At 38.6% G+C, this 21642-nt stretch overlaps 4 protein-coding genes across 9 annotated transcripts; 2 read left to right on the forward strand and 2 right to left on the reverse strand.

Moving 5' to 3' along the window:
- Positions 1-3199: 3199 nt before the first annotated feature.
- Positions 3200-6118, forward strand: LOC147295969 (tubulin alpha-5 chain). The gene is made up of 5 exons (XM_086233952.1): positions 3200-3417; positions 4114-4328; positions 4426-4625; positions 4913-5421; positions 5608-6118. The coding sequence occupies exons 1-5, from the start codon at positions 3305-3307 to the stop codon at positions 5921-5923; spliced, it is 1353 nt and encodes a 450-aa protein (XP_086090078.1). The 5' UTR covers positions 3200-3304; the 3' UTR covers positions 5924-6118.
- A 549-nt stretch (positions 6119-6667) lies between these two features.
- LOC147295970 (ethylene-responsive transcription factor ERN1) lies at positions 6668-7742 on the reverse strand. The gene has a single exon (XM_086229109.1). It carries the CDS (start codon positions 7735-7737, stop codon positions 6841-6843), a length of 897 nt encoding a protein of 298 aa, XP_086085235.1. The 5' UTR covers positions 7738-7742; the 3' UTR covers positions 6668-6840.
- Positions 7743-8805: 1063 nt separating this feature from the next.
- Positions 8806-16517, reverse strand: EMB2734 (ARM repeat superfamily protein). The gene is made up of 20 exons (XM_086238679.1): positions 15162-16517; positions 14568-14771; positions 14079-14183; positions 13902-13967; positions 13659-13823; positions 13180-13254; positions 12940-13094; positions 12338-12473; positions 12188-12257; positions 11954-12081; positions 11780-11836; positions 11481-11666; positions 11256-11348; positions 10951-11036; positions 10793-10859; positions 10635-10701; positions 10418-10554; positions 10077-10168; positions 9883-9949; positions 8806-9458 (listed from the first exon to the last, which is right to left on the reverse strand). Exons 1-20 carry the CDS (start codon positions 16386-16388, stop codon positions 9294-9296), a joined length of 3348 nt encoding a protein of 1115 aa, XP_086094805.1. The 5' UTR covers positions 16389-16517; the 3' UTR covers positions 8806-9293.
- A 1358-nt stretch (positions 16518-17875) lies between these two features.
- On the forward strand, positions 17876-20880 carry LOC147295972 (Peptidyl-tRNA hydrolase family protein). 6 transcript variants are annotated; one of them, XM_086238718.1, is made up of 10 exons: positions 17876-18036; positions 18125-18237; positions 18492-18628; positions 18720-18807; positions 18882-18949; positions 19200-19250; positions 19342-19415; positions 19886-19944; positions 20030-20106; positions 20545-20880. In XM_086238718.1, the coding sequence occupies exons 3-10, from the start codon at positions 18521-18523 to the stop codon at positions 20674-20676; spliced, it is 657 nt and encodes a 218-aa protein (XP_086094844.1). In that variant the 5' UTR covers positions 17876-18036; positions 18125-18237; positions 18492-18520; the 3' UTR covers positions 20677-20880. The 6 variants fall into 6 exon arrangements, with proteins under 6 accessions (XP_086094844.1, XP_086094829.1, XP_086094820.1 ...); XM_086238703.1 differs by having other exon boundaries at positions 17878-18036; positions 18433-18628; XM_086238694.1 differs by lacking the exon at positions 17876-18036 and having other exon boundaries at positions 18054-18237; positions 18433-18628.
- The last annotated feature ends 762 nt before the right edge of the window (positions 20881-21642 follow it).

The raw sequence follows: 21642 nt of genomic DNA on the forward strand, positions 1-21642 counted from the left end.
TCCATTGGAAGCCCATCAGCTTTTAGATATATCTTCACTTTACTCACCACACCTTGTAGCATGTAGGAAAAGTCTCTTTTATGTTTTTTTTGGGGGGGGGGGTCAGACCACCCCATTTTGCTGAGTTGACCACCCCCCTAATTTTTTGCCCATTTTTGCCCATTTTGCCCTCCTCTCCTCCTCCCCCACCCAGCCACCACTCCCCCCACCGATCCCCTCCCCAGCCCGCCCGCACCCCCTCACCCCAAGCCACGCCGCCGTCGCACCCATCCCCAGCCCGCCCGCACCCCCTCACCCCAAGCCCAGCCCCCGTCGCGCCCCCGAGCCCCAGCCCCCGTCGCACCCATCCCCCACCCCCGATCTAGAGGTCTATGGGGTCGCGCCGGCCACCCATGGTGGTCCGGTGAGAGAGGGAGGCAGACAGAGGGGAGAGAGAGAGAAGATGGCAGAGAGAGGGAAGAGAGAGAGAGAAGGGAGATCGGGCAGCTGGGAGGGCTGGGTGGGTTGCGCCGGCGATGGGGAGGGGCGGGGTCGACCGGCGAAGGGGAGGAGTGGGTCGCGCCGGCGGCGGGGAGGGCTGGGTGAGTCGCGCAGGCGGCGGGGAGGGTGGCCGGCCAAAATTGGAGGGTGAGGTTTTTTTTTTATGTAGGGGCAAAATGGGCAAAAAAGGGTAAAAAATCAATGGGGTGATGAACTCAGCATTTTTGGGTGGTGGGAATAGCCTCCCCCCCCCCTTTTTTTTTTCTTGTTTTTTTCTTTTTTCCAAGAAATGTCTTTTAAACTGGGTTTCATAAAGAATGACCTTTCGACCCAAAAAAAGATAATAATATAAAGAATGACATCTTTTTTCTTTTTTTTTCTCTCTCTCTCACAAATTAAAATTGTTTTTTTCTGATTGATATATAGTATGCATTTTTATTTGAATGTGTAATTTTTTAATAATTAATAAGGAATAGTAGTTTTCCTAGCAATAATTTGAGGAACAATACATTAAAATGTTGAACATTTTATCCCACACCTATTTAATATCTTTTTTTTTCTTTCTCGGCTACCAATCCCAATGATAAAGCTTCCAACCACTAATAAAAATATAGTAACAGATGATACAATCATACAACAAACAAGAAATGATACAAAATACAAAACAGTAGTGGATATGGAGGCCCAGACTCCAGTTGGGATTGGCAAGCCAAAGAATTAAGAACCCAAAAAGGAAATAAACTCTCTCACACACACACACAACAACTCAAAATTCCCCAAACCTCAATTATTGATTTTGTATTAGGTAGCATGTTATAGAATTGGTTGAATAGACAGCCTAGCCTTCAAACCATCCTAATATTTTATCATGCAATCACACAGATATGCCAAAACAAACAAGCCAACAAGGTGTCCCCTTTGCAAAGCAGCAATTTTAGCCATAAATTTTCACTGGTAATAATTGAAAGGTGCACTCATTATAGCTCATTTCTACATCATTTATATATTTGGTTATGCTGTCTCATTGATGTGTGAATTACTCCCTCAAGCACACCCTTATACTCATCAACTATATATATATATATAGAGATGAGTGCTCTGAAATAAACTGGTTAGTAAATTAATACGAAGCTAACCATACTTTTGGGACCCCCACATAACTAATCTCATAATCCGAACCGTCAATTATTTAGATCATACTTCAAAGATCATCATTGTAAAAAATCAATTAAATCAGAAATTATATAGTCATCTAATTCATATCAAATAAATAGACGATCAGTATTTTCGATAAAAGCATAGAAATAATTGTTGTTATAATCAAATGACTACATGACTTCCGATTTTGGAGAATTTTTACAGAAATGATATTTGAAGTAGGGCCTAAAAAATAGACGGTTCGGATTTTAAGATTATATTGTGCAGTGGGCCAAACATGGTAGTTAGTTTTGTATTAACTTACTAACAAGTTAGTTTTAGAGCATTCTTAATATATATATATATACAAAAATGCTCTAAAACTAACTAGTTAGTAAGTTAATATAAAACTAATCACCATGTTGGGCTCATTGCACAATGTAATCTCAAAATCCGAACCGTTTATTTTTTAGGCCCTATTTCAAAGATCATTCGTGTAAAAAATCTCTAAAATCGGAAGTCATTTAGTCATTTAGTCATTTGATTATAATAACAACTATTTCTATACTTTTATCGAAAATACTGATCGTCTATTTATTTGATCTTAATTAGATGACTACATGATTTTCGATTTAGTTGATTTTTTACAATGATGATCTTTGAAATATGGCCTAAATAATTGATGGTTCGGATTATTAGATTAATGATGTGGTGGCCCTAAAAGTATGGTTAGGTTCGTATTAACTTACTAACTGGTTAGCTTTAGAGCACTCCTATATATATATATATAGTTCATACTCTTCTCAATTCTTGAAGAAAAGAAAATATCCCGGCCAAAAAATAAAAGAAGAAAATAAAATTTAGGAAGAATACAAATTATAAACTTAAAACGTCTTTTCAAGTATATATATGTATCATGGATTCATTTTTGCTCACTATGGTGAGCATTATCGGATGAGTGACACGTGTTATCTGACCACTTTTTTGTGGTATGTGTCACTCATCCACTATGATGATAATGCTCACCACTACAATAATGATTAAAAATTGACTCTATGTATCATATATAGAGCTTCCTATTTCGAAATGAATGGTTAAGATTTAAAGAATAAGATTAAAAATGCATTAATTAATAACAAAAAATAATATATTTTCAAACAAAAAATAATATATTTTCAAACAAAAAAAGCGGCAAACAAAAAAATAATATATAAAGTCTTTTAAATGATGTTACATACTTACATCATTACATGTAAATAAATATCTATCCTGCACCAGTAGTAGTAACAGCTAATCCCACTTGAAAAGTTTGAAAGACACTTGGTTTGGTGCACATGGCCCAAGGACCTGATGGCGGTCCGCCAACATTTTAAGTTACCCATAGTACCCTTACGAAGACAAAGGCCATTGGAAGTCTTGGGTGGGCAAAAGAGTGATTAGGCAGTGTCAACCGAAAGACGGTTGTTGGGACCCAGGGAAAGGCTGGCGCCACGTGGCAGGGGAAGCATCGGACTTGAAAAATCTGTCCATTCCCATTTTATCGAGAAAGGGCAACACACACAAACAAACCCGTACATACTCATACATACATTCACAAACAGCAAAACAGAAGAAGAGGGATCGAGAAAGAGAGAGACTTGTTCCGTTGAGTTGATAAAGTTTCAATTTTTATCAGAGCAAGAGAAAGATGAGGGAGATAATAAGCATACATATCGGCCAGGCTGGGATTCAGGTCGGGAATTCATGCTGGGAGCTCTATTGTCTTGAGCATGGAATTCAACCTGATGGACAAATGCCCAGGTCGGTTGACACATTTTCCTTTATTTTTTCATTTTTATATATCTAGATATCTATTTATGTGTGTGCTTGTTTGTGTATATGTGTTTATTCTTGGTGGGTTTTGTCAACCGATGGTTGATGAGTATGTTGTTGGTGGTTATTAGGCTTTCTTGGAATAATCACCTTGTATAGATGTTTGAGATCTTCATGTGTATGGATTGCAGATTTGGAAGTACATTTATGTATTTATTTGTGTATGTATCCATTTATTGCATTGGTACTTGTTGGAGTTCTATTCATTGGCTTTTCATCTGCTTTTTATGGATCTGAAGAGTGAACTTTCTGAGTATTTGTATTCAATGAAGAAACTAAAAGAAGCATAAAAGAAATGGGATAGATTTAGCTTCAATTTTCTATGTAAGGTTGCTGTGATTGATAAGTCTTAAATCAGGTGAGCTTAGAGACACTATCAAGAAACTTAGCTTCATATTCTATGATTTTTGACATAGTCATAATGAGTTTTACTCTAACATTGTTGATATTAAATTCTTTTGCCTTCAGTTGGTGCATATTTTTAATAAATTGATCTTATACATGCCAATAGTCAAGAAGGAGCACCGAATGTGAACGTTAGCTTTTGTATTTTCTGGCTTCCGTTCAAAATTGTGTAGATAATTTGAGTGCCTAATGGACTGTTATGATTTTGTGTCTTCAAAGTGATGCCACAGTGGGCGGTGGACGTGATGCTTTCAATACCTTCTTCAGTGAGACTGGATCAGGAAAGCATGTCCCTAGGGCCATATTTCTTGATCTGGAACCAACTGTTATTGATGAAGTTAGGACCGGGACTTACCGCCAACTCTTCCACCCCGAGCAGCTTATTTCAGGCAAAGAAGATGCCGCTAATAATTTTGCAAGAGGACACTATACAGGTAATAGATGTTGCTACTAAATGCTTCATCTAACTTTTTTTTTTTTCCCTTTTAATGTTAATCTTGTTGATTTAACCTTCCTGGTTTTGTCCTGCAGTTGGAAAGGAAATTGTAGATCTCTGCCTTGATCGAGTAAGGAAATTGGCTGATAATTGCACTGGTTTGCAAGGGTTTTTGGTTTTTAATGCTGTTGGTGGTGGTACGGGGTCTGGTTTGGGGTCCTTGCTGTTAGAACGTTTGTCTGTGGATTATGGGAAAAAGTCAAAGCTTGGATTCACCATCTATCCTTCTCCACAGGTACTTAGAGCCACACATATTTGATTTTCTATTCTCCTGCATAGGTTTATACAGTTTCTTACGCAGGCTTGGCATATGAGACAGGTTTTAGAAATGGCTATCCATAAATGTTAGACTGTTCTGTTATAGAAGGTTGTCTATGTATATGTATCTTAGATTATATCAGATTATAAAATTAACTGCACTAATTATTTGAATAATGTAAAATGTGTTTTTTTTTTTTTTTTAATATTGGACTTGGTGATATGGAGGCTGGAGCTCATCTATTGCTTGCTATTGCATTGCAGGTTTCAACAGCAGTTGTTGAGCCTTATAACAGTGTTCTCTCTACACATGCCCTCCTTGAACACACAGATGTATCTGTGCTCTTGGACAATGAAGCTATCTATGACATTTGCAGGAGATCCCTAGACATTGAGAGACCAACTTACACCAATTTGAACAGATTGATATCCCAGGTCATATCATCATTGACAACATCATTGAGATTTGATGGAGCCATTAACGTTGATGTCACAGAGTTTCAGACTAACCTTGTACCATACCCCCGCATCCATTTCATGCTCTCCTCGTATGCTCCTGTTATCTCAGCTGCAAAGGCATACCATGAGCAGATCTCTATTCCTGAGATCACAAATGCAGTTTTTGAGCCCTCAAGCATGATGGCCAAGTGTGATCCTAGGCATGGAAAATACATGGCCTGCTGCTTAATGTATAGGGGGGATGTTGTTCCCAAGGATGTTAATGCTGCTGTTGCAACTATCAAAACAAAAAGGACTGTACAGTTTGTTGACTGGTAAGAATGATGCCTAAGGAGGAAAAGAAATAGATGAAAAGACTAATTTATTTTGTCTTTTTTTTTTTTTTTTTGGAAATATATCTAAGCTTGAATAACTAGCTTTCTTTCAGATAGACAGTTTTGCACTATCCTTCTAATCGACTTATATTTTATTCTAATGAGTTTTGTGGTTGGATTCTGCAGGTGTCCAACCGGCTTTAAATGTGGTATTAACTATCAGCCTCCAACAGTTGTACCAGGGGGTGACCTTGCCAAGGTGCAGCGAGCAGTTTGCATGATCAGCAACAACACAGCGGTGGCTGAGGTTTTCTCGCGCATCGACCACAAATTTGATCTCATGTATTCCAAGAGGGCATTCGTTCACTGGTATGTTGGTGAAGGCATGGAAGAAGGAGAGTTTTCAGAAGCCCGTGAAGATTTGGCTGCTCTGGAGAAAGATTACGAGGAAGTTGGTGCTGAAGGTGTAGATGATGAAGAGGGGGGAAGTGAAGATTACTGATGTTGAAATGTTGTTATGCAAGAGCGTTTATCCATCATCTTCCCCTATCTCTGTTGTTCCTTCTGTTTTGTGAAGTACAATTATCGATCTTCATGCTGTGAAATTGTCACATTTATGTATTATGTTATGAGTACATGTGTTTTTTGTGGTATCATTGACGTGACATTTCAGAATTAAAATGTGAATTGTTCTCTATTTTCTCGGTACAGTGGGATGTGAATTGTTCTTTTTCAGAGATACCATGTTTCCTTATTGGGTAGTGCGATCATTTATCACTTCTCTAATAGAGGTGAGTACCAAAATATGGCACCCTAGCATTTTCCTTCCTTGTTTTATGGTATTCCTTTTAAATTTATTATTACTCATCAGCATGCCATATGCACACTGTTGTGGGATGTGATTCTTTGATAAATTTTGGCTTTCATCGTTGTGAAATCCAGTACCCCTCACCTCACTGTTAGACAATTGCATGTCGTTTTCTCACCGCGGTGTCATGTAGTATAAGGATCAAATGCCTTATCTTGGTTCCACGTTTCATGCTCGTACAGAACACAGACTGAAATATTGAATGCGGACTGTCAGATTATGGTAAAAGCATTTTGATAGTTAAACGATAACGACACGCCCTAAGACCATTTCCATTTTAGAAGCTGATTGTATATATTCCTTTGGCTCCAAAAAACACAAGGTTATGAAAAGACATTAATAGCGCATCAGATTTTGAAGTAGCAGTGTAGCACCAATTCATTTCCTGACTACTGATATTATACATACAGTGCCTATATTTGTGCCTCTTGTATATCATGCTTTAACTTTTAAGAGCATTGCATTAAACATGAATTCTCAAGAGAAACCATTCAATTAACTCATTCAAAACTATAAAACTCAGCGAGAGAGAAAGAGAGGGACAGTAGCCATCAGCCAAGGCAGAACAACTGAGAGAGAGTAGGAAGATCCCAGAGAGCATCACTGGCATCGTACGCATTGTCCGAGTACTCATTCACTCCATTCATTGCATATATTGAAGTTGATATCTGCCTTTCTACCTTTATGCGTTCGAATTCTGACAGCTCTGCCTCTGCTGCAATATTATTACTATTAGGTGACACACCAACACCAACACCAACACCAACACCAATGCCTTTTGTTGAATCCATCCCTTCATGTGTTTGTGGAAGCTGATCAAACCCAGTTAGGAATGGCCAGGACTGATCGAAATGAAGCATACCTGGTTGAGCATCCCCAGCACAGCTGCTAAGGTCTGGTCTATATGCATCATCAAAGTCCTGAATGCTCTGCTGACTTTTGAAACTACAATTAGCATTGCAGTTGCCTGAAGTGTCACTAAAAGTACTGTATTTGGAACCATGATTGACATTACTAATATTACTACTAGTACTACAGCTAGAACTAATTCTAGTACTAGCTTTATGGGTGGATTTTCTGCTGTTGGGGGTTGAAGGGCTTTGTTTCAAACTCCTTTTGTGGTTGAGGAGGTTCTTGATTTTCAAAGAGAGTGGAGAATTGGAGGGGACATGAGTACTGGCGAAGTTGGTTCGGGTATTTGAACCACGAAGAAGGTAAGCAGCTTCATCATAAGCTCGAGCAGCTTCCTCAGCAGTCTCAAAGGTTCCCAGCCACATTCTTATCTTCTTGGTTGTGTCCTTGATCTCTGCTACCCACTTTCCTGATGGCCTTTGTCTCACCCCAACAAACTTGCATTTGGTATTGTTGCTGCTAGTAGTCCTCTCCTTGAACTTGCTTTGTTTGTTGGCTGAGACCCCCTTCTGCTGCTTTTGGGCTTGATGTTCCATGGCAGATGTTGAAGAGAATTCTCAATGAATGGAAGACCAAAATGGCTGACTGACTTATATATAAGGTAGACAAGGCAAACCTTTAGGCTTTAGTTAGTAGTGGGTGGCTCGTTTTCTTCTTGTCAGCATGCCAAGGATGACTGAATTCTCAATGCGCATCCAAGACTAAAAAATCATAGTCTAGTTATTTGGATATTTTTACTTGTGTTTTGTTCTCTCTGTCTCCGTCTCTACGAGACATGCAATCCATTACTTCTTTTTTTCCCTTGCTCCCAAGTCGTAGAAGCTTTAAGCACCATAACTATAAGTTTGTTTCAATGAAATCGAACTTATGACCTATCTTAATTTTAATCTTTTTTATCATCTCCCTAAAAAAGTAGTAGTTGTCCTCACTCCTCCTAAGTCCTAAGTCCTAACCACCACTTGGTCAACCATGACAAGAAATATTCGTGAGAGCACGAAGGCATGACCGCATGACACATGGAGTACCACCCATACAAGAAAATATTATATAAGCTTGGTCCCATCCAAATGTGCAGAAAGGGAAACGACAGCAGGCATTGGGTTTGTCCTCAAAGAATTTGATGAGAATCTCATAGTGCACGCTGTGTTTGGTGGAATCTTTCCTTGCATAACATACCAAACACGAAAAAACAAAGAGCAGAAATATAGAGAATGAGCTTTATCTTTTGCTTTGCCTAATAACAACGCCCAATTTGACCATTTTGCAACTTCAGGTGAGGGCCAGATGATGACTATCCAATAAGGCTGATACTAGATAGATTCAATGCTTATATAATGAACAAAACGGACCTTGCATCAAAGCCAGCAATGCAAGAAATGGAAGCATTTTGCCCATTCTGGTTTCAACAAATTTGTAAAAAGTCAAATCAATAAATTTTTTTTCCATACAATTTACTCTGCACAGTTAAGTTCTGAGGGTGTAACAGAAAGTTCGATTTATTCTGTTGAATCAAGAAGATCAAGGTTCGGAAACACATTTAAAATTATGATAAACTGTCATTGCAATTCAAGATTATTTGGATCATTTGCATTCACAATAGCATATCACTGAAACACCATAAGCCATTTTATTGCCTTTTGGAATCAAAATTGCAAACATAATGAAAGAATCACCATTAAAAATTTAGTCCACAGATTTCTCACAATGTATGCGCAAGAAACACCAAAATACAAAGAGAAAAACTGATACAAAAATTACCTCACTGACAAGTAACAAGCCTCAAACCTCAGGCACGAACCAAAAAGGAAAAGAAAATGAAAAACTCAAACACAATCACCTACCTTTCTTTTCTTTTAGACTCAATCCAAACTATAAACTGACACTTGCATATACACATGCTACAAAAAAGGATTTGATCACATCGAAATGATGACTTCCAGGCTTAATCAGATGCTGGGTCGCTGTAAAACTGTATGCAAAAATGACTGATGGGAACCATCTTATGGAAAAGAATTGGTGACAAATATAAGTAACACACAAGACAGGAACAGTGTATCTGAAAGCAGCAATAGGCTCACTGCAAGCCAATATACTATGATGAGAGGATAGATTGCAGCGCAAGCTGTTGCTGGGGTTGCAAGGAGGACCAAGTTGAGGCCAAGGTAGATGGAGGCAAAGTCTGCTGAAGCTGCCTTAATAGATTAATCATTCGGCTTGCAGTTTGTTCCGTGGCCAAATCCTTACCAGCACATAGAACCTACAGGAGACAATCATACCCCTCAGGAAATATTCAGGCAAGCTTGAAATTTATTACAAAGAATTCTGCATTTAATAATGCCATCTGATTGCTCAATTATATTATTGTGGATGTTGTTACAATTTTCAGCAAGTTATACTTGTTAATTCATCAGTCCCAAGATTTTTCTTGCCACATGGATAATGCATAATTAACAAAGGTGCAAATCTTTTACCTATACCATATGCTAAACACTCATAATAAAATGAATCACTAGAAAAAAAGAGCCACGTAATTACGACCATTATTGCCACTAGTACGTATAAATATAAACTGATGAATAGAATAATGAACTATGAGGAAACATGAATTTTGAATATTATGACTTTGTGACTGGGAAATATTATCAGCTTAAACAGTGCTAAATTATTTATAGATCACAAACCTCAGCAAACACGGCAACAATTTTGGGAAGATACTGATTGTTGGGACCCAGAAGTTCCCTGTCAGACCTGTAGATGGATTACACAAGGGTGCACCCCTATAAATTTGCTTGGTAATGGTATTCCGAAGCTTAAGTATATCAAAAGAAAAAAAGTGATAGGAGAAGACACAAGTTAAAGAAAATTGAAGCTCTACCTCTCTACCATAGAGCAAAGCTGGTCATGAACAACTTTGGCTTCAATCAAGTCACCTTTTATTGGCAAACAGTTCAACCACGCAGGAATAACCTGTCAAACACCGGAAGATTGACAATCCAGAGCGCAAATCAGTATATGCTTTGCAACCCGACAAAAGAAAGATATCAATAAATCTTAAAAGAGAATGATAGCAAAAAGTTACATTAGTGTTGCAATAAATTGAAAAGTTTATATTGTTAAGAAGTCGCCTGCAGTACTTTTGTACATATATTCCATCACTACACCAATAAAAGAATTCTGATAAATCCATATGACAACAAAACAAATAAATGCTAGTACCTGAGCTGCATCAATACTGTCACGATGATATTGGCAAATTTTTCCTAAAGCAGAAACAGCATTATCATATGCCATTATGTTATCAGGTTGCTGCGCATTAGGATGCTGAATCACTACATTTAGCCTTGAAAGAGCCTCTGGAAAAAAGCCACTAGGAAATGTTACCCATAAGCATACAGAAATATTCCAACTATTTAAGACATGCAAGTAGAATTACCGCCAACAAGAGGTTTAATAACGGCCCCACCAAACTCTGAACAGACACCAAGTCCATATACAGCTGCCTGAAAAGGATAGGAAAATAAAAAGAATCATATGCCACACAGATGAGAACATGCAACCAACACATTAAGAAACAGTTCGGTGAGATCAGACCTGTCGAACATCCGGGCTATCGTCATTGCAAGCCTCCAATAGAAAAGGAAGAAATGTGTCATAATATCTGATCCAACCACACCAGAGCAAAATATGAGTTCACAATAATAAGAATTACTTCAAGTTCAACCTAAACATTTCTAATTGAACAAGCTTACTTTAAAGCTGCTTCACGACACTGCTCTGCAACATCATCAAAGATGCATATTGCAATCCTTCTCTCTTCAGGTGTTTTATCCTTACCCTGTGTTTAGGATCCAAAATGAATACCATAATTTAGAAAACAAAGAAATTAGCTCAAAAATAAAATTCTGACAAACAAAACGAAGCATTACATATAACTAACTATTAGAGGGAGTAATATATATATATATATATATATATATATCACCTAAACATATAAATGAGTAGACTCTAAATGTTGGAACCCGAAAAGAGGCTGCCACTTTGAGGCAGAACTTACCCACATAGGTGTTAGATATGATGCTAGCTCATCAAAGAAAGGCAAGAAAGAGGCTTTAAACGTTTTAATCAAAGTTCCCAAGATTTCTCCCACCTGGAACCAGAAAAAAAGTCATTAGGAAAGCAATGACAACAAAAAGATCCACATTATACAAATGATGGCTCAACAAACAAAACGTCAAATATTATTGACGTGCTACTTAGAGATTGTATTTGAAAAATTTACTTGATCAAAAACTTCTTCCTCTTGTTCATTTTCCTCTTTAATCAGCTCTCCTTCCTCAGCATCAAAATCTTCTGCTTTGGTCCTTTCTGCTCTCTCTCTTTTTCTACTTGAACTGGCAGTGATCACCACCTTTATCTCTTCTACAATGGATCTAACCTGGGCTTCATCTAGAAGTGGGCCAGAGATCTTAAACAAAAGATACAAAGCAAGCATGAACAGTCATACTTAAGAAATAATGCGGAATGTAAAGTTAGGACGACCAAAACAAGATCTTTTTAAGAAAATAAAATATGACAGACCTGTAAACATTCATTTAAGGCATTCAATATATTTGCACAGATTTCTGTATCTGGTTCCTGCACACAAATTGCATTCTCATACTTCAGAAGCCAGAACCAACAAAAGCAACATATCAAGAGAATTTATATCATTACCCCTTATCAGGGAGGCGTAATTGACAAACAATAAACAACCTTATGTAGTGCTTCCACCAGAGCTGGAACAATGTAGTCAGACAATTGCTTTATATACGTTTCGTTACGACCTTGAGCTAGCCCTTTCTCTATAGCTAATTTCGCAGAAAGCAGTAGCTCCGGCATTGCTAGAAACAAAAAATAGATATTCTTTATCAATATATGGTGCAAACCCCCAATGACATGAAGAGGAAGGGATAAATAAGAACATCTAATTTTAACAGTCAATAGTACCTGAAACAGCTGCCTTTCTGACCTCTTCATGGAAATAAAATTTAAGAAGTGGAACTAAAGTCGGGGCAACCTGCACAATATATGATCTTTTTAAGTATCAGATTACTGAAAGCAGGCCAACAAAAATAATTATGACACACTATGACAGACCTGATCAATCCACGGAAAGAATCCTTCTTTCAACTCATCAGCATAGCAACACAGCATATTGCAAGCTGTAGCTTTTTCCTCCAAGACACTAGTCTTGATTCCAATCCTTTTATCCCCAAGAGTAATTGTTTCCATACTGTGATACAAAAGCAACTATAGTGAGACATCAAGTACCAAAGAGCAGCATAACAAAACTATTGCTATATCTTATACACTCACTTTACCAAAACTACATCTTATACACTTTAAAAGCATTAAAATGGTAATTTACACAGATATTCATCAAGGGTTAAAGTACATAAAAGTTTTGTTATGGATGCCAAAGCCATAGTGGTTATCCATGGACACTACTTTTTGTGGTGTGCAGCTGATGACCGTAAATGTGGGTGAAATTATATGGACCTACTCTTGTTTGTTTGTGTGTGTGTGTGTGTGTGTGTGTGTGTGTGAGGGAGAGAGAAACTAAGAAACTAGATCCAGCTACATTATAAGGCAACCTATGGGGAGGATACAAAGAAATAGGGAGTGAGGGCACATTGAAGCACATTATACAATGTTGGTATTGAAGTTACAGAAAAAACGAAAAATAAAGAAATTCAGACCTTTCATCATCAGACTCATCAATATCACTATTGGAATCTGCAGATGTAATGGTTACATCTGGCTTAAGTTGAGCAGACTGAAGCAAAGGAGGCATTACAACACTCATGTAAGGGAGGAAGTCTTGTCCTAAACACTTGCAGAGTCTAGCCCATGCCTACAGCATCGTAGATGAATTGTCATTGCAAATAATGAGTTTGTATTATAGTACTTTCTGTGCAATTTATGGGGTAAAAGCATACTTGTAGCATGTAACTTGTAGTTGGATCATCTGTCTCCATTTGAGATCCTTGCAAAGACATCAGCACTTCCATGACCTTAGTGAAAACAGCAAACATCAGTCTGTGGCTCAGTATATCAACTGGTTGAGTTCACAAGAAGATGGCAGTAGTTTTCAAACAGGTTAGATAAGAAAATGGCAGCAGCTTTTTAACAGGTTGAAAGACTCAATTTTGGATTTCTCATCTGAGAAACATATAACAACTTAAGCATATAAGTGTAATATTCTAGAGTGCATAACAGAAAAGAAAAGTTAATTCTTTATGAAATCAAAATAGCAAAATATAAAGTCTGTATGGATAAGCAGCTTATAAAAATATTGTATCCTCTTCCATCCATCCAACAGCCATTGATATGCAAGATATATATATCCTGAATAAGAATTCCAAAAGGAGGATTCGCCAATGCAATGAGAGGTGGTTTCATATATATAATGTCTTACCTGCTTAGCATCATCCCTGAATTTCTCCTTTCCAACAGCCATACCAACCAAACTAATGCACTCCATGGATTTGGCACGAAGCATGCGATTAGACTTATCAGTTGCGTTCACCAAGATAGCTTTCAAATAAGGCATAACTGCATCGTAGTATTTTTGGAAATGCTCCTACAGATCCCATTACCATCAAACTGAATCATCCATTAAAAAACATTCAACTAGATAGCACATTAAATAGATAAATACCTGAGATGAATCAGCAACTGATGCCAAAGCAGTCAAGGCCCCCTCTTGCACCATTTGTTTCCCATTCTTCATGAGACATACGAAAATTGAGGCACAATTAAAATCATATTAGTATAAAATAATATAAACATGTAAGTTATTGCATCATGAATGTGGTCGATTTTTATAAGAACTTACCTGCAGAAGTACAAGCAATTTGCTCACTACTCCATCCAAATAAGGTGTTAAAATATCCGGAGTACAATTCTCACTGAAGTTGAGCACTGCTGAAGCAGCATGTGCCTGCAGATATCATATAACAAAAAGTAAGCGATGAATAGACAATTCTTGATGTGCAATAACACGATCTTGACAATGAGCAATTCTCGCAAAACAAAACTGCCCAATTGACCCAAATAAAGGGTATTCCAGAATATTCAAAATCCTCCAGAACCATCACCCTATTTTACAACTTCAGGAAATAAAGCAACTCAAATGGAGGAAAATTTGCAAGTACAGAAACCAATGTTATCTCACCGAAGTTGCAATTTGTTTCTACTCTACAATTTTTTTTAATCTACAGTGTACTGACATGACAAGGAAGAAATCTTTCACCAGTCAAATATTGCCCATTAAAATCAATCATGTAGTCAGAAATGGGACCAAATGCCACAGCTGGTAACGAACCTGCACACGAGGGTTCTGAAAATCATCCATAGCTGCAGCCAATGCTGGAAGCACCCGCTGGTGATATTGAACTTGCAGATCTGGGCCCAAATCCGTAGACAACTGCCCAATTGCATTAATAGCTGCCCACCTTACACGAGGATGTGGATCTTGAAATGAGTTCAAGACCATTGCCACCACTTGCTCCAAATTTTTTACCATTACCTGCAAGAAAAATAAAAAGGAATGGATTTTCAGTCACCATTAACAATAAAGTTATGTAAATTAATTTTAACTAGAAGAAACAGTATGCTGCACAAAAATACTTTGTGGCTGAACTTTTCACATAGTTGATGATACAGAAGTGACCCCTTGGAAACTGCATCAAGAGTAGGATATGTGAGCATGTATGTGCAAACAACATTTACTTATATCGGCCATGAAAAATGTTCCATTTACATTTGTCAAGTGTGATAATGAAACCGGACAAATATTGACTGTTTCCCCATTTACACGTCTAACTTGTTGCCATCATGTTCACACAAGAACATGTTCAGGACATGTCAAAAGCATGCAAAGCATTGGTTGAGTGAAATTGGGAAGCATCTAAAATACCTTGGCACAACCCTCGGCAATTTGAGCAAGTGCAATCAACGCAGCATGGTGTTTCTCCCACTCAGGAGCAGCCAAATAGGCAGGCAACTGCTCGGATGCGACGGGGACAATGGTATTCCCGCCCAAGGAAATGGCAAGTCGATCCAAGCACTCCTGCCCAACACTGTAATTACTGGTCTCCCCTGCATCCTCATCCTCGGTGTCGGCGGTATGCCAGGACGGTTCGTCCTGTATATCCAAAAGCATCCCCATCAAAATGGCAAACAAGCGGCTTATAAACTGCGGCAACTTCCTCATCATCCCGGGGGCACGCTCCCTGGCCTCGGCCAGTGTGATCACAAACTCAATGGCCAAGTGGCGGGTCCCTTCTTCCAGAGACTCGGCCTCGGCAATCTGCAGCATATACCCTACCACCTCCACAATCTGCCGCCTCAGGAACCTGGGCTCCGTCCCGGCCAACTCGATCAACAACTCGAGCGCCTCCTGCGCGGTGGCCTCGTTCCCGTTGTTCAAAGCCTCCATCAACGTCCTCATCATCGCCGGCAACAGGTCCTGAAACCTATCCCTATCTGCAGAACTGGTCAAACACTGAATGAAATTGATCACGGCGTTCAAGGCTGCGATCTTGACGTCCGAGCTGGAAGAGTTGGTCAAGGCGTGCAAGAAGACGGCGTGCAATTCCTTTATGTGGGGAACCAAAGACTCGCCGATGTACTGGGAGAGCTGCGCGAATATCAAGAAGGCGGATTCTTGGAGCTTGGCGGAATCGGAGGAGACGCATTGGAACATGAAGGGCAAGAGTTCGGGCCAGGCGTTATCGGGCAAAATACCGGAGGCGAGCTCGGAGATGGTGTCGCAGAGCTTCTTGGATATGGATTTGGTGTCCTCGCGTTGAATACAGGTCAACAGGATTGATTTGAGGGAGGCTTGGGTGTTGGGAGAGAGGCGGGGCCAAAGGTAGGAGTCGTCGCGCGTGAGTTGCTTGCGGAGGAGAATGGCGGACATGGCTCGGGCCTCCGGGGCGGGGGAGAATTGGAGGAGGTGAGCCAGTTTCAGAGACAGCGAGTCAGGATCGTTCTGCTTGCACAGGTTGAACAGAAGCTCCGCCTGGGATCGCTGCTCGTTCGAGGACGACATGAGGTGGGAGATTAGGGTTTGGAAAGGGGCCGGGTCGGGGCCGAGAATCGTCGCCAGCTGGGCTTGCTGGAACTGAGTCGACTCGGCCATTGCAGTTTGCAAGCAACAAGTTGCAGTTAGGGCTTTGGCGGCTTTGCCTCACTCTCTCTCAGAGTCTCTCACTTTTTGGGTTTGGGAGAACGGATGCTTTGCGTTTCGGAGTTTAAAGTGGAAATGGGAGTAGAGGAGTGGGGCTCCCTCGTTAGGGCAAAGCTAAGCAAATACTTCATTCTTCACTGGACGATTAGCTGTATGTCTATATGTGGGCCATCTCAAAACAATCATCATTATATTTTTAATATTTATTAATTTAATATATTTTTTGGAGGGAATTTTTCTTTCATACTTCATACCAATATCATTTATAAACCAAACCCAACCTTTCCACAAAGTTGCTTTAATTGACGCTCCTAATATTAATTTTTATTATTTTGTCCTCTTAAATTACTGTTCTAAACTTTTGATATCTGTTAAATTTTCGGTTTTTTGGAGAATTTTGTTTTCCTAAAATGCTATACACATTGGAATTCATCATCTCACATCTATTGTTAGAATTAGATTGTATTCGGATAATGAGGAGGAAATGAAAACTTTCCCAATAACTCAATTTGATTGAATTTGGGTTACAACAATACAAATAACAAACCGATGCTCACTTAAAAGAAATTTGAGATATCATGATATGGAAAAATTTTCAGTTGCGGATGATCCACAGTTTTTTTGTTTGCGATGCGTAATGAATGACGAGATTTCTATATAGACACATCTGCAAAGAAAAAAAAAATGTGCAAACATCCTCTATAGAGAAAGACCGATCATGAAATTTCTTACTTCTAAACATGAAAATTTCCACATCTTCGTGGACCAAATTTGCTATTTACGAGTTGATCATGAGAGTGTGATGACCTAGAAAAGTGAAACATCCATATGTCTATGGCTCCTTACTCCATCTCCAAATTTTGGTAGTACTATTTCACTATCTAAACCTATTTTTATCTTCTTTTTTTTTTTATATAAGGGTACTATTTCACGCCTCATCCAATTTTGTCAGCTTTTCCGTCATTTTTCAGAGATTTTTTTGTCATTACAAGCCTAATCCTCATCTCCATCGCCACCACAAATCTCCAACCACTCCAACCTCTCCTCCTCCTTTCTACCTCTACATCAAACTTTTTTTTATTTGTTGGAAACGCCATGGATCTGAGAAGCTCTCCGCCAACATTCTCATATTTTGAGACTAGATTTTGACTCCGGATTTGAACCCCAATTCGGGTTCTATATTGATGCAGTCGTCGATTTCGAAAGGAGGAGAGAGAAAGAGAGTTAGGAGAAAGAAGAATGAGAGATTAGGGTGGCTAGAGATTAGTGGTGGCAGTGGAGATGATAATTATGCTTGGAATAACGAAAAAACCCCTAAAAAATGACGGAAACGCTGATGAAATTGGATAAAGGCATGACATTGTAAGTTTTTTAAAATTTAAGTGGCATATTGATTCAACTTTGAATTTAGACGGTGAAGTAGGTCATAATCAAGGTGGGTGACCGGTGAACAAGCCTAATATAAAAAACAAAGCAAAAACCATGCAGTCTTCTAGAACATTTGTGGATCTTTGGATCATGGACGTGGCCCAGCAGCTTGGTCGCCCAAATAGCCAGCAGCTGAAAGGAATACAGATACAGTAGCCCATCGTGTACTTGGGTTAGACACTGGCTCAAGTGCTCAACTAACTTTTAACTCAAATTCAAAATTTACCACCAACTGTTATAGAAGTGCGCGTTTTTGGCAGGGCTAAACGACGACATTTCGGCCTTCAATCCGCCGCCGCCGTGGTTGGTCGTTAGAGCACCCAAGGGTCCAAAGCCACAGTTGGCGCCTTTACTGTTTACTGTTTTCTCTAAGGTAATAAGCTCAAACTTGGCAAGTATTCAGTTAAACAACATTAATTGAGAAAAATCGATTCTTTCCTTGGCATTGCTTCTATTGGGTTGGTTCCCCATTCACCAATTTCACAAACCATCCAATCAGTTTCAAATTTCACCTACTATTTACATTTTGAATGCCCTCTACTTGTTTGTAAAAAGTTGTGTATGGCAGGTGGGTTGGAGACTGAAGTTTTTTTTTTTTTTTCCATGGATTATGGTCCTGACGCCTAGTGGAAAGCACTGAGGACACGAGAGGGAAGATGCTTAATAGGTTAAGCAGGCGTTCCTTCTGCACTGCTGCTCCACGGCCATGGCTATTTGTGGGTTTGGGCAATCCTGGCGATAAGTACAAAGGAACTAGACACAATGTACTATACCATATTCTACATTCGAAGAATATAATTTGAGTTTCCATTTTTAATAGTTAGTTTTAAATTCCCCTTTTCGTTTGGTTTGAAGCAGGTAGGGTTTGAGATGATTGATGCTTTTGCGGAATCGCAAGGGATTGCAATGAACACGGTCCATTGCAAAGCTATCTTTGGGCAAGGCATGTGAACCTTTGTATATCTTTCGTTGGTTATCATTTATGTATGTGAAGTTCATGGAAATTTGGGATGTCAGGTTTTGTGGATGACGTCCCCGTTTTTCTTGCAAAGCCTCAAACTTACATGAATTTGAGTGGTGAATCTGTAAGTGATTGATCTATTACCTGTTAACATCTGATAAAATTATGTTATTGTACTTTTGTTTACAAAAGGCTATTCATTTACCTAGCCATGTTCTGTATGTTTATTACTTCAACCGTATTGGAATAATGAATGATTCATATGTTAAACTGAGAGTGGGAATTAATGTTCTATGAATACAGAATGATATTACACTGTTTAGTTCATTCCTTCTAGCACACTCATAACTTGTATTTCTTTTATTCAACTACAGACGGGGCCACTTGCTGCTTATTATAAGCTGTCTCTCGATCGTGTGCTAGTGGTACTTTTGTTCTCTCATCTTTAAGTTTTTGTTACTTGATAGCATCTGTACTCTCTGTTTTTATAACTTTATTGTGTTTGTTTGTTTGTAGTTTCATGATGACATGAACTTACCATGTGGGGTACTTCGTCTTCACCCAAATGGAGGTCATGGATGCCACAATGGGTATGACCAAAATATCTTACTTTGATTTTTTAAGCAGATTTACTGCTAAAAGATTAAGTACTGATGAGAGTGTTTTTGTAAAATGTTAAAACCTACTGAGACACTGGTGTTTGTCATGGTTATAATTAAATAGCCTGTTTTGTTGTTGGGGAGCTAATTTTATAGGAGATGTATATTAGAATGGCTGTTGTGGTATTATCAGACAATCAGTACTTCGTCTCTGAAGAGTAAGGACCATGGCTATTATGGTGTTACTGGAGTTCTTCCGGTGAAGCTTTCCTTTTTTATGGTCATCAGCCAACCAAGTGCTCATCTGATCACTGACTACTGCTTTAATTCTTTTTTTTTTTTTTTTTTTTTTACTCTTTGAATGGCCCTCCAATTTCGCCTTTCTTTTCTTCTTCTTTCGAATTTAAGGAGCATATGTGGAATATCAGTACTTGACTTTTAAAAATTTGTTCATTATTCAGGCTGAAGAGTGTGATCTATCACTTTCGAGGGAGCAGAGAATTTCCTCGGCTAAGAATTGGTTAGTTTGAATGTCTAAATCTGTATTTTTGTTACTGTTGTTATATTTTTTTGCAGTGCTAGAAATCTGTTGAATTTCTTGATAGGTATTGGGAGGCCTCCTGGTCAAATGGATCCCAAAGCATTCTTGCTTCAAAAATTTAATGCAACGGCTCAAGGAAGAGTAAGTGTATGGTTGCGTGTTTTTTCTCAGACAACAAGTTTCTTCTCCTGTCATGTTTGAAACATTCATATTCTTTGTTTGATTCTGTTATCGGATAAACAAAAATCACCATGTAGCTTAAGGATTGTACTGTCTTTTGTTTGTTATTCAAGGAATCATTTGTGGATCAAACAGTAAGGAGATATCATTAGCTTTGTTGCATATGGATTGCATCTGATGTTATGAATCCTGCATTTGATTGAATTGGATCATTTTCTATTTAACTTTTGAAGTCTAATCTTCGTTTGGCTTTTTGTATGTACTGGAAGACTAGTAATTACTTGGAACGAAGTAACTTATTATAAGACTGGATCTGGTCAAGCCTCTTGTGGAGTAACTACAAGGGCAAGCGCATTATATTTTTCATCTGTAGTAATATGTCATGCCTTTTTGGTCTAGATTGATGCAGCTTTAGAAGAGGGAGTTGATGTATTGAAGCTCCTGCTATCTAAAGGCTTAGCAGAGAGTGCAAGACGCTTCAACTCGGAGCAAAAGTACAAGTATATACGATTACAGACCATTCCGACATGAACATAACATTTGTAAAGGAGTATAAGTATATGGTTATTGTGAGAAATTGTAAAAAGAGAGGCATAGGCGCCCGGCATCCTCGGAACAGTTTTTTCAGATGATCGTACACCAATGAAGTAGAGCTATTCTGAGACTCAATTCTCAAAGTTTTGCTGTTGGTTGCTGCGGGAGTGCTGTATTGAATAAGTGGATGAGTTTTTTTAAGTAGATATTTCCTTTGATTTGTTTTGATTTAAATAACATAAAGATTAGATTGGGATTGGCTAAAGTAGTAATAGGCCAGGTCACAGGTACAGCTTCGCCAATATTGCAGAAATTTCCATGGAGCATGTGGCTCAGTATTAAAGTAAGACTTTCAACTGACCATGCTCTCTAACTTCAGAAATTGGCGAATGCATATGATCAGATCTCTCGTATAAGTATACAAATTATGGTATAAGAAAATGTTTATTGTCCCAACATATACATAAGATATTTATATTGACAAGATGTGAATTTGAATTACATAGTTTTATTAAGGATTAAGTTGATTAACAATTTAGATTTATAAAATGGTATGTAAGCATCTTACATTGTCAAACAATTTGACAAGAGGACATATGCGTTGAAATGATTTTAATGAAAATCTATACGTGAGGCCGTGAGGGGACTTAAACTCGACTTACCTTGAGCTGAGTGTAAGCTACATATTGAATTTTAAGTCATAAATCATGACTGTTTGACTGATCACTGGGGGTTCCTTGACAGAAAAAAGAAAAAGAAAAAGAAGGATGATGGGTGGTTGTTATCTTCTGTGCATGTGGTGCATGGTAGCGGTGAAACAGAAAAAATCCAAATCGCTAAATAGGGGGAGTGGCCAGTCAATCTAGCGTTGAGATCCAAAACACGTAAAAAGGGATGGTGGCTGAGTGCTATGTGGGTCCCACTCTTTCAGCCATCCTCGCTGTCTCTTACGGCTTCGCTTTC

Source organism: Dryas octopetala, chromosome 1 (genome assembly GCF_963921425.1).
Source record: "Dryas octopetala chromosome 1, drDryOcto1.1, whole genome shotgun sequence".
NCBI classification, from domain to species: Eukaryota; Viridiplantae; Streptophyta; class Magnoliopsida; order Rosales; family Rosaceae; genus Dryas; species Dryas octopetala.

Bases quoted from the DNA above. Each gene is read 5' to 3' on its own strand.
- LOC147295969 (XM_086233952.1), top strand. From the start codon at position 3,305: ATGAGGGAGATAATAAGCATACATATCGGCCAGGCTGGGATTCAGGTC. The intron at 4,626-4,912 runs GTACTTAGAGCC...ATTGCATTGCAG, and splicing joins CCATCTATCCTTCTCCACAG to GTTTCAACAGCAGTTGTTGA. The intron at 5,422-5,607 runs GTAAGAATGATG...TGGATTCTGCAG, and splicing joins ACTGTACAGTTTGTTGACTG to GTGTCCAACCGGCTTTAAAT.
- LOC147295970 (XM_086229109.1), bottom strand. From the start codon at position 7,737: ATGGAACATCAAGCCCAAAAGCAGCAGAAGGGGGTCTCAGCCAACAAA.
- EMB2734 (XM_086238679.1), bottom strand. From the start codon at position 16,388: ATGGCCGAGTCGACTCAGTTCCAGCAAGCCCAGCTGGCGACGATTCTC. The intron at 11,349-11,480 runs GTAAATTTTTCA...TTCTGGTTCCAG, and splicing joins AGGAAGAAGTTTTTGATCAA to GTGGGAGAAATCTTGGGAAC. The intron at 11,037-11,255 runs GTAAGTTCTGCC...TCCTAAACACAG, and splicing joins CATATCTAACACCTATGTGG to GGTAAGGATAAAACACCTGA.
- LOC147295972 (XM_086238718.1), top strand. From the start codon at position 18,521: ATGCTTAATAGGTTAAGCAGGCGTTCCTTCTGCACTGCTGCTCCACGG. The intron at 18,808-18,881 runs GCATGTGAACCT...TTGGGATGTCAG, and splicing joins CAAAGCTATCTTTGGGCAAG to GTTTTGTGGATGACGTCCCC. The intron at 19,251-19,341 runs GTACTTTTGTTC...GTTTGTTTGTAG, and splicing joins CTCTCGATCGTGTGCTAGTG to TTTCATGATGACATGAACTT.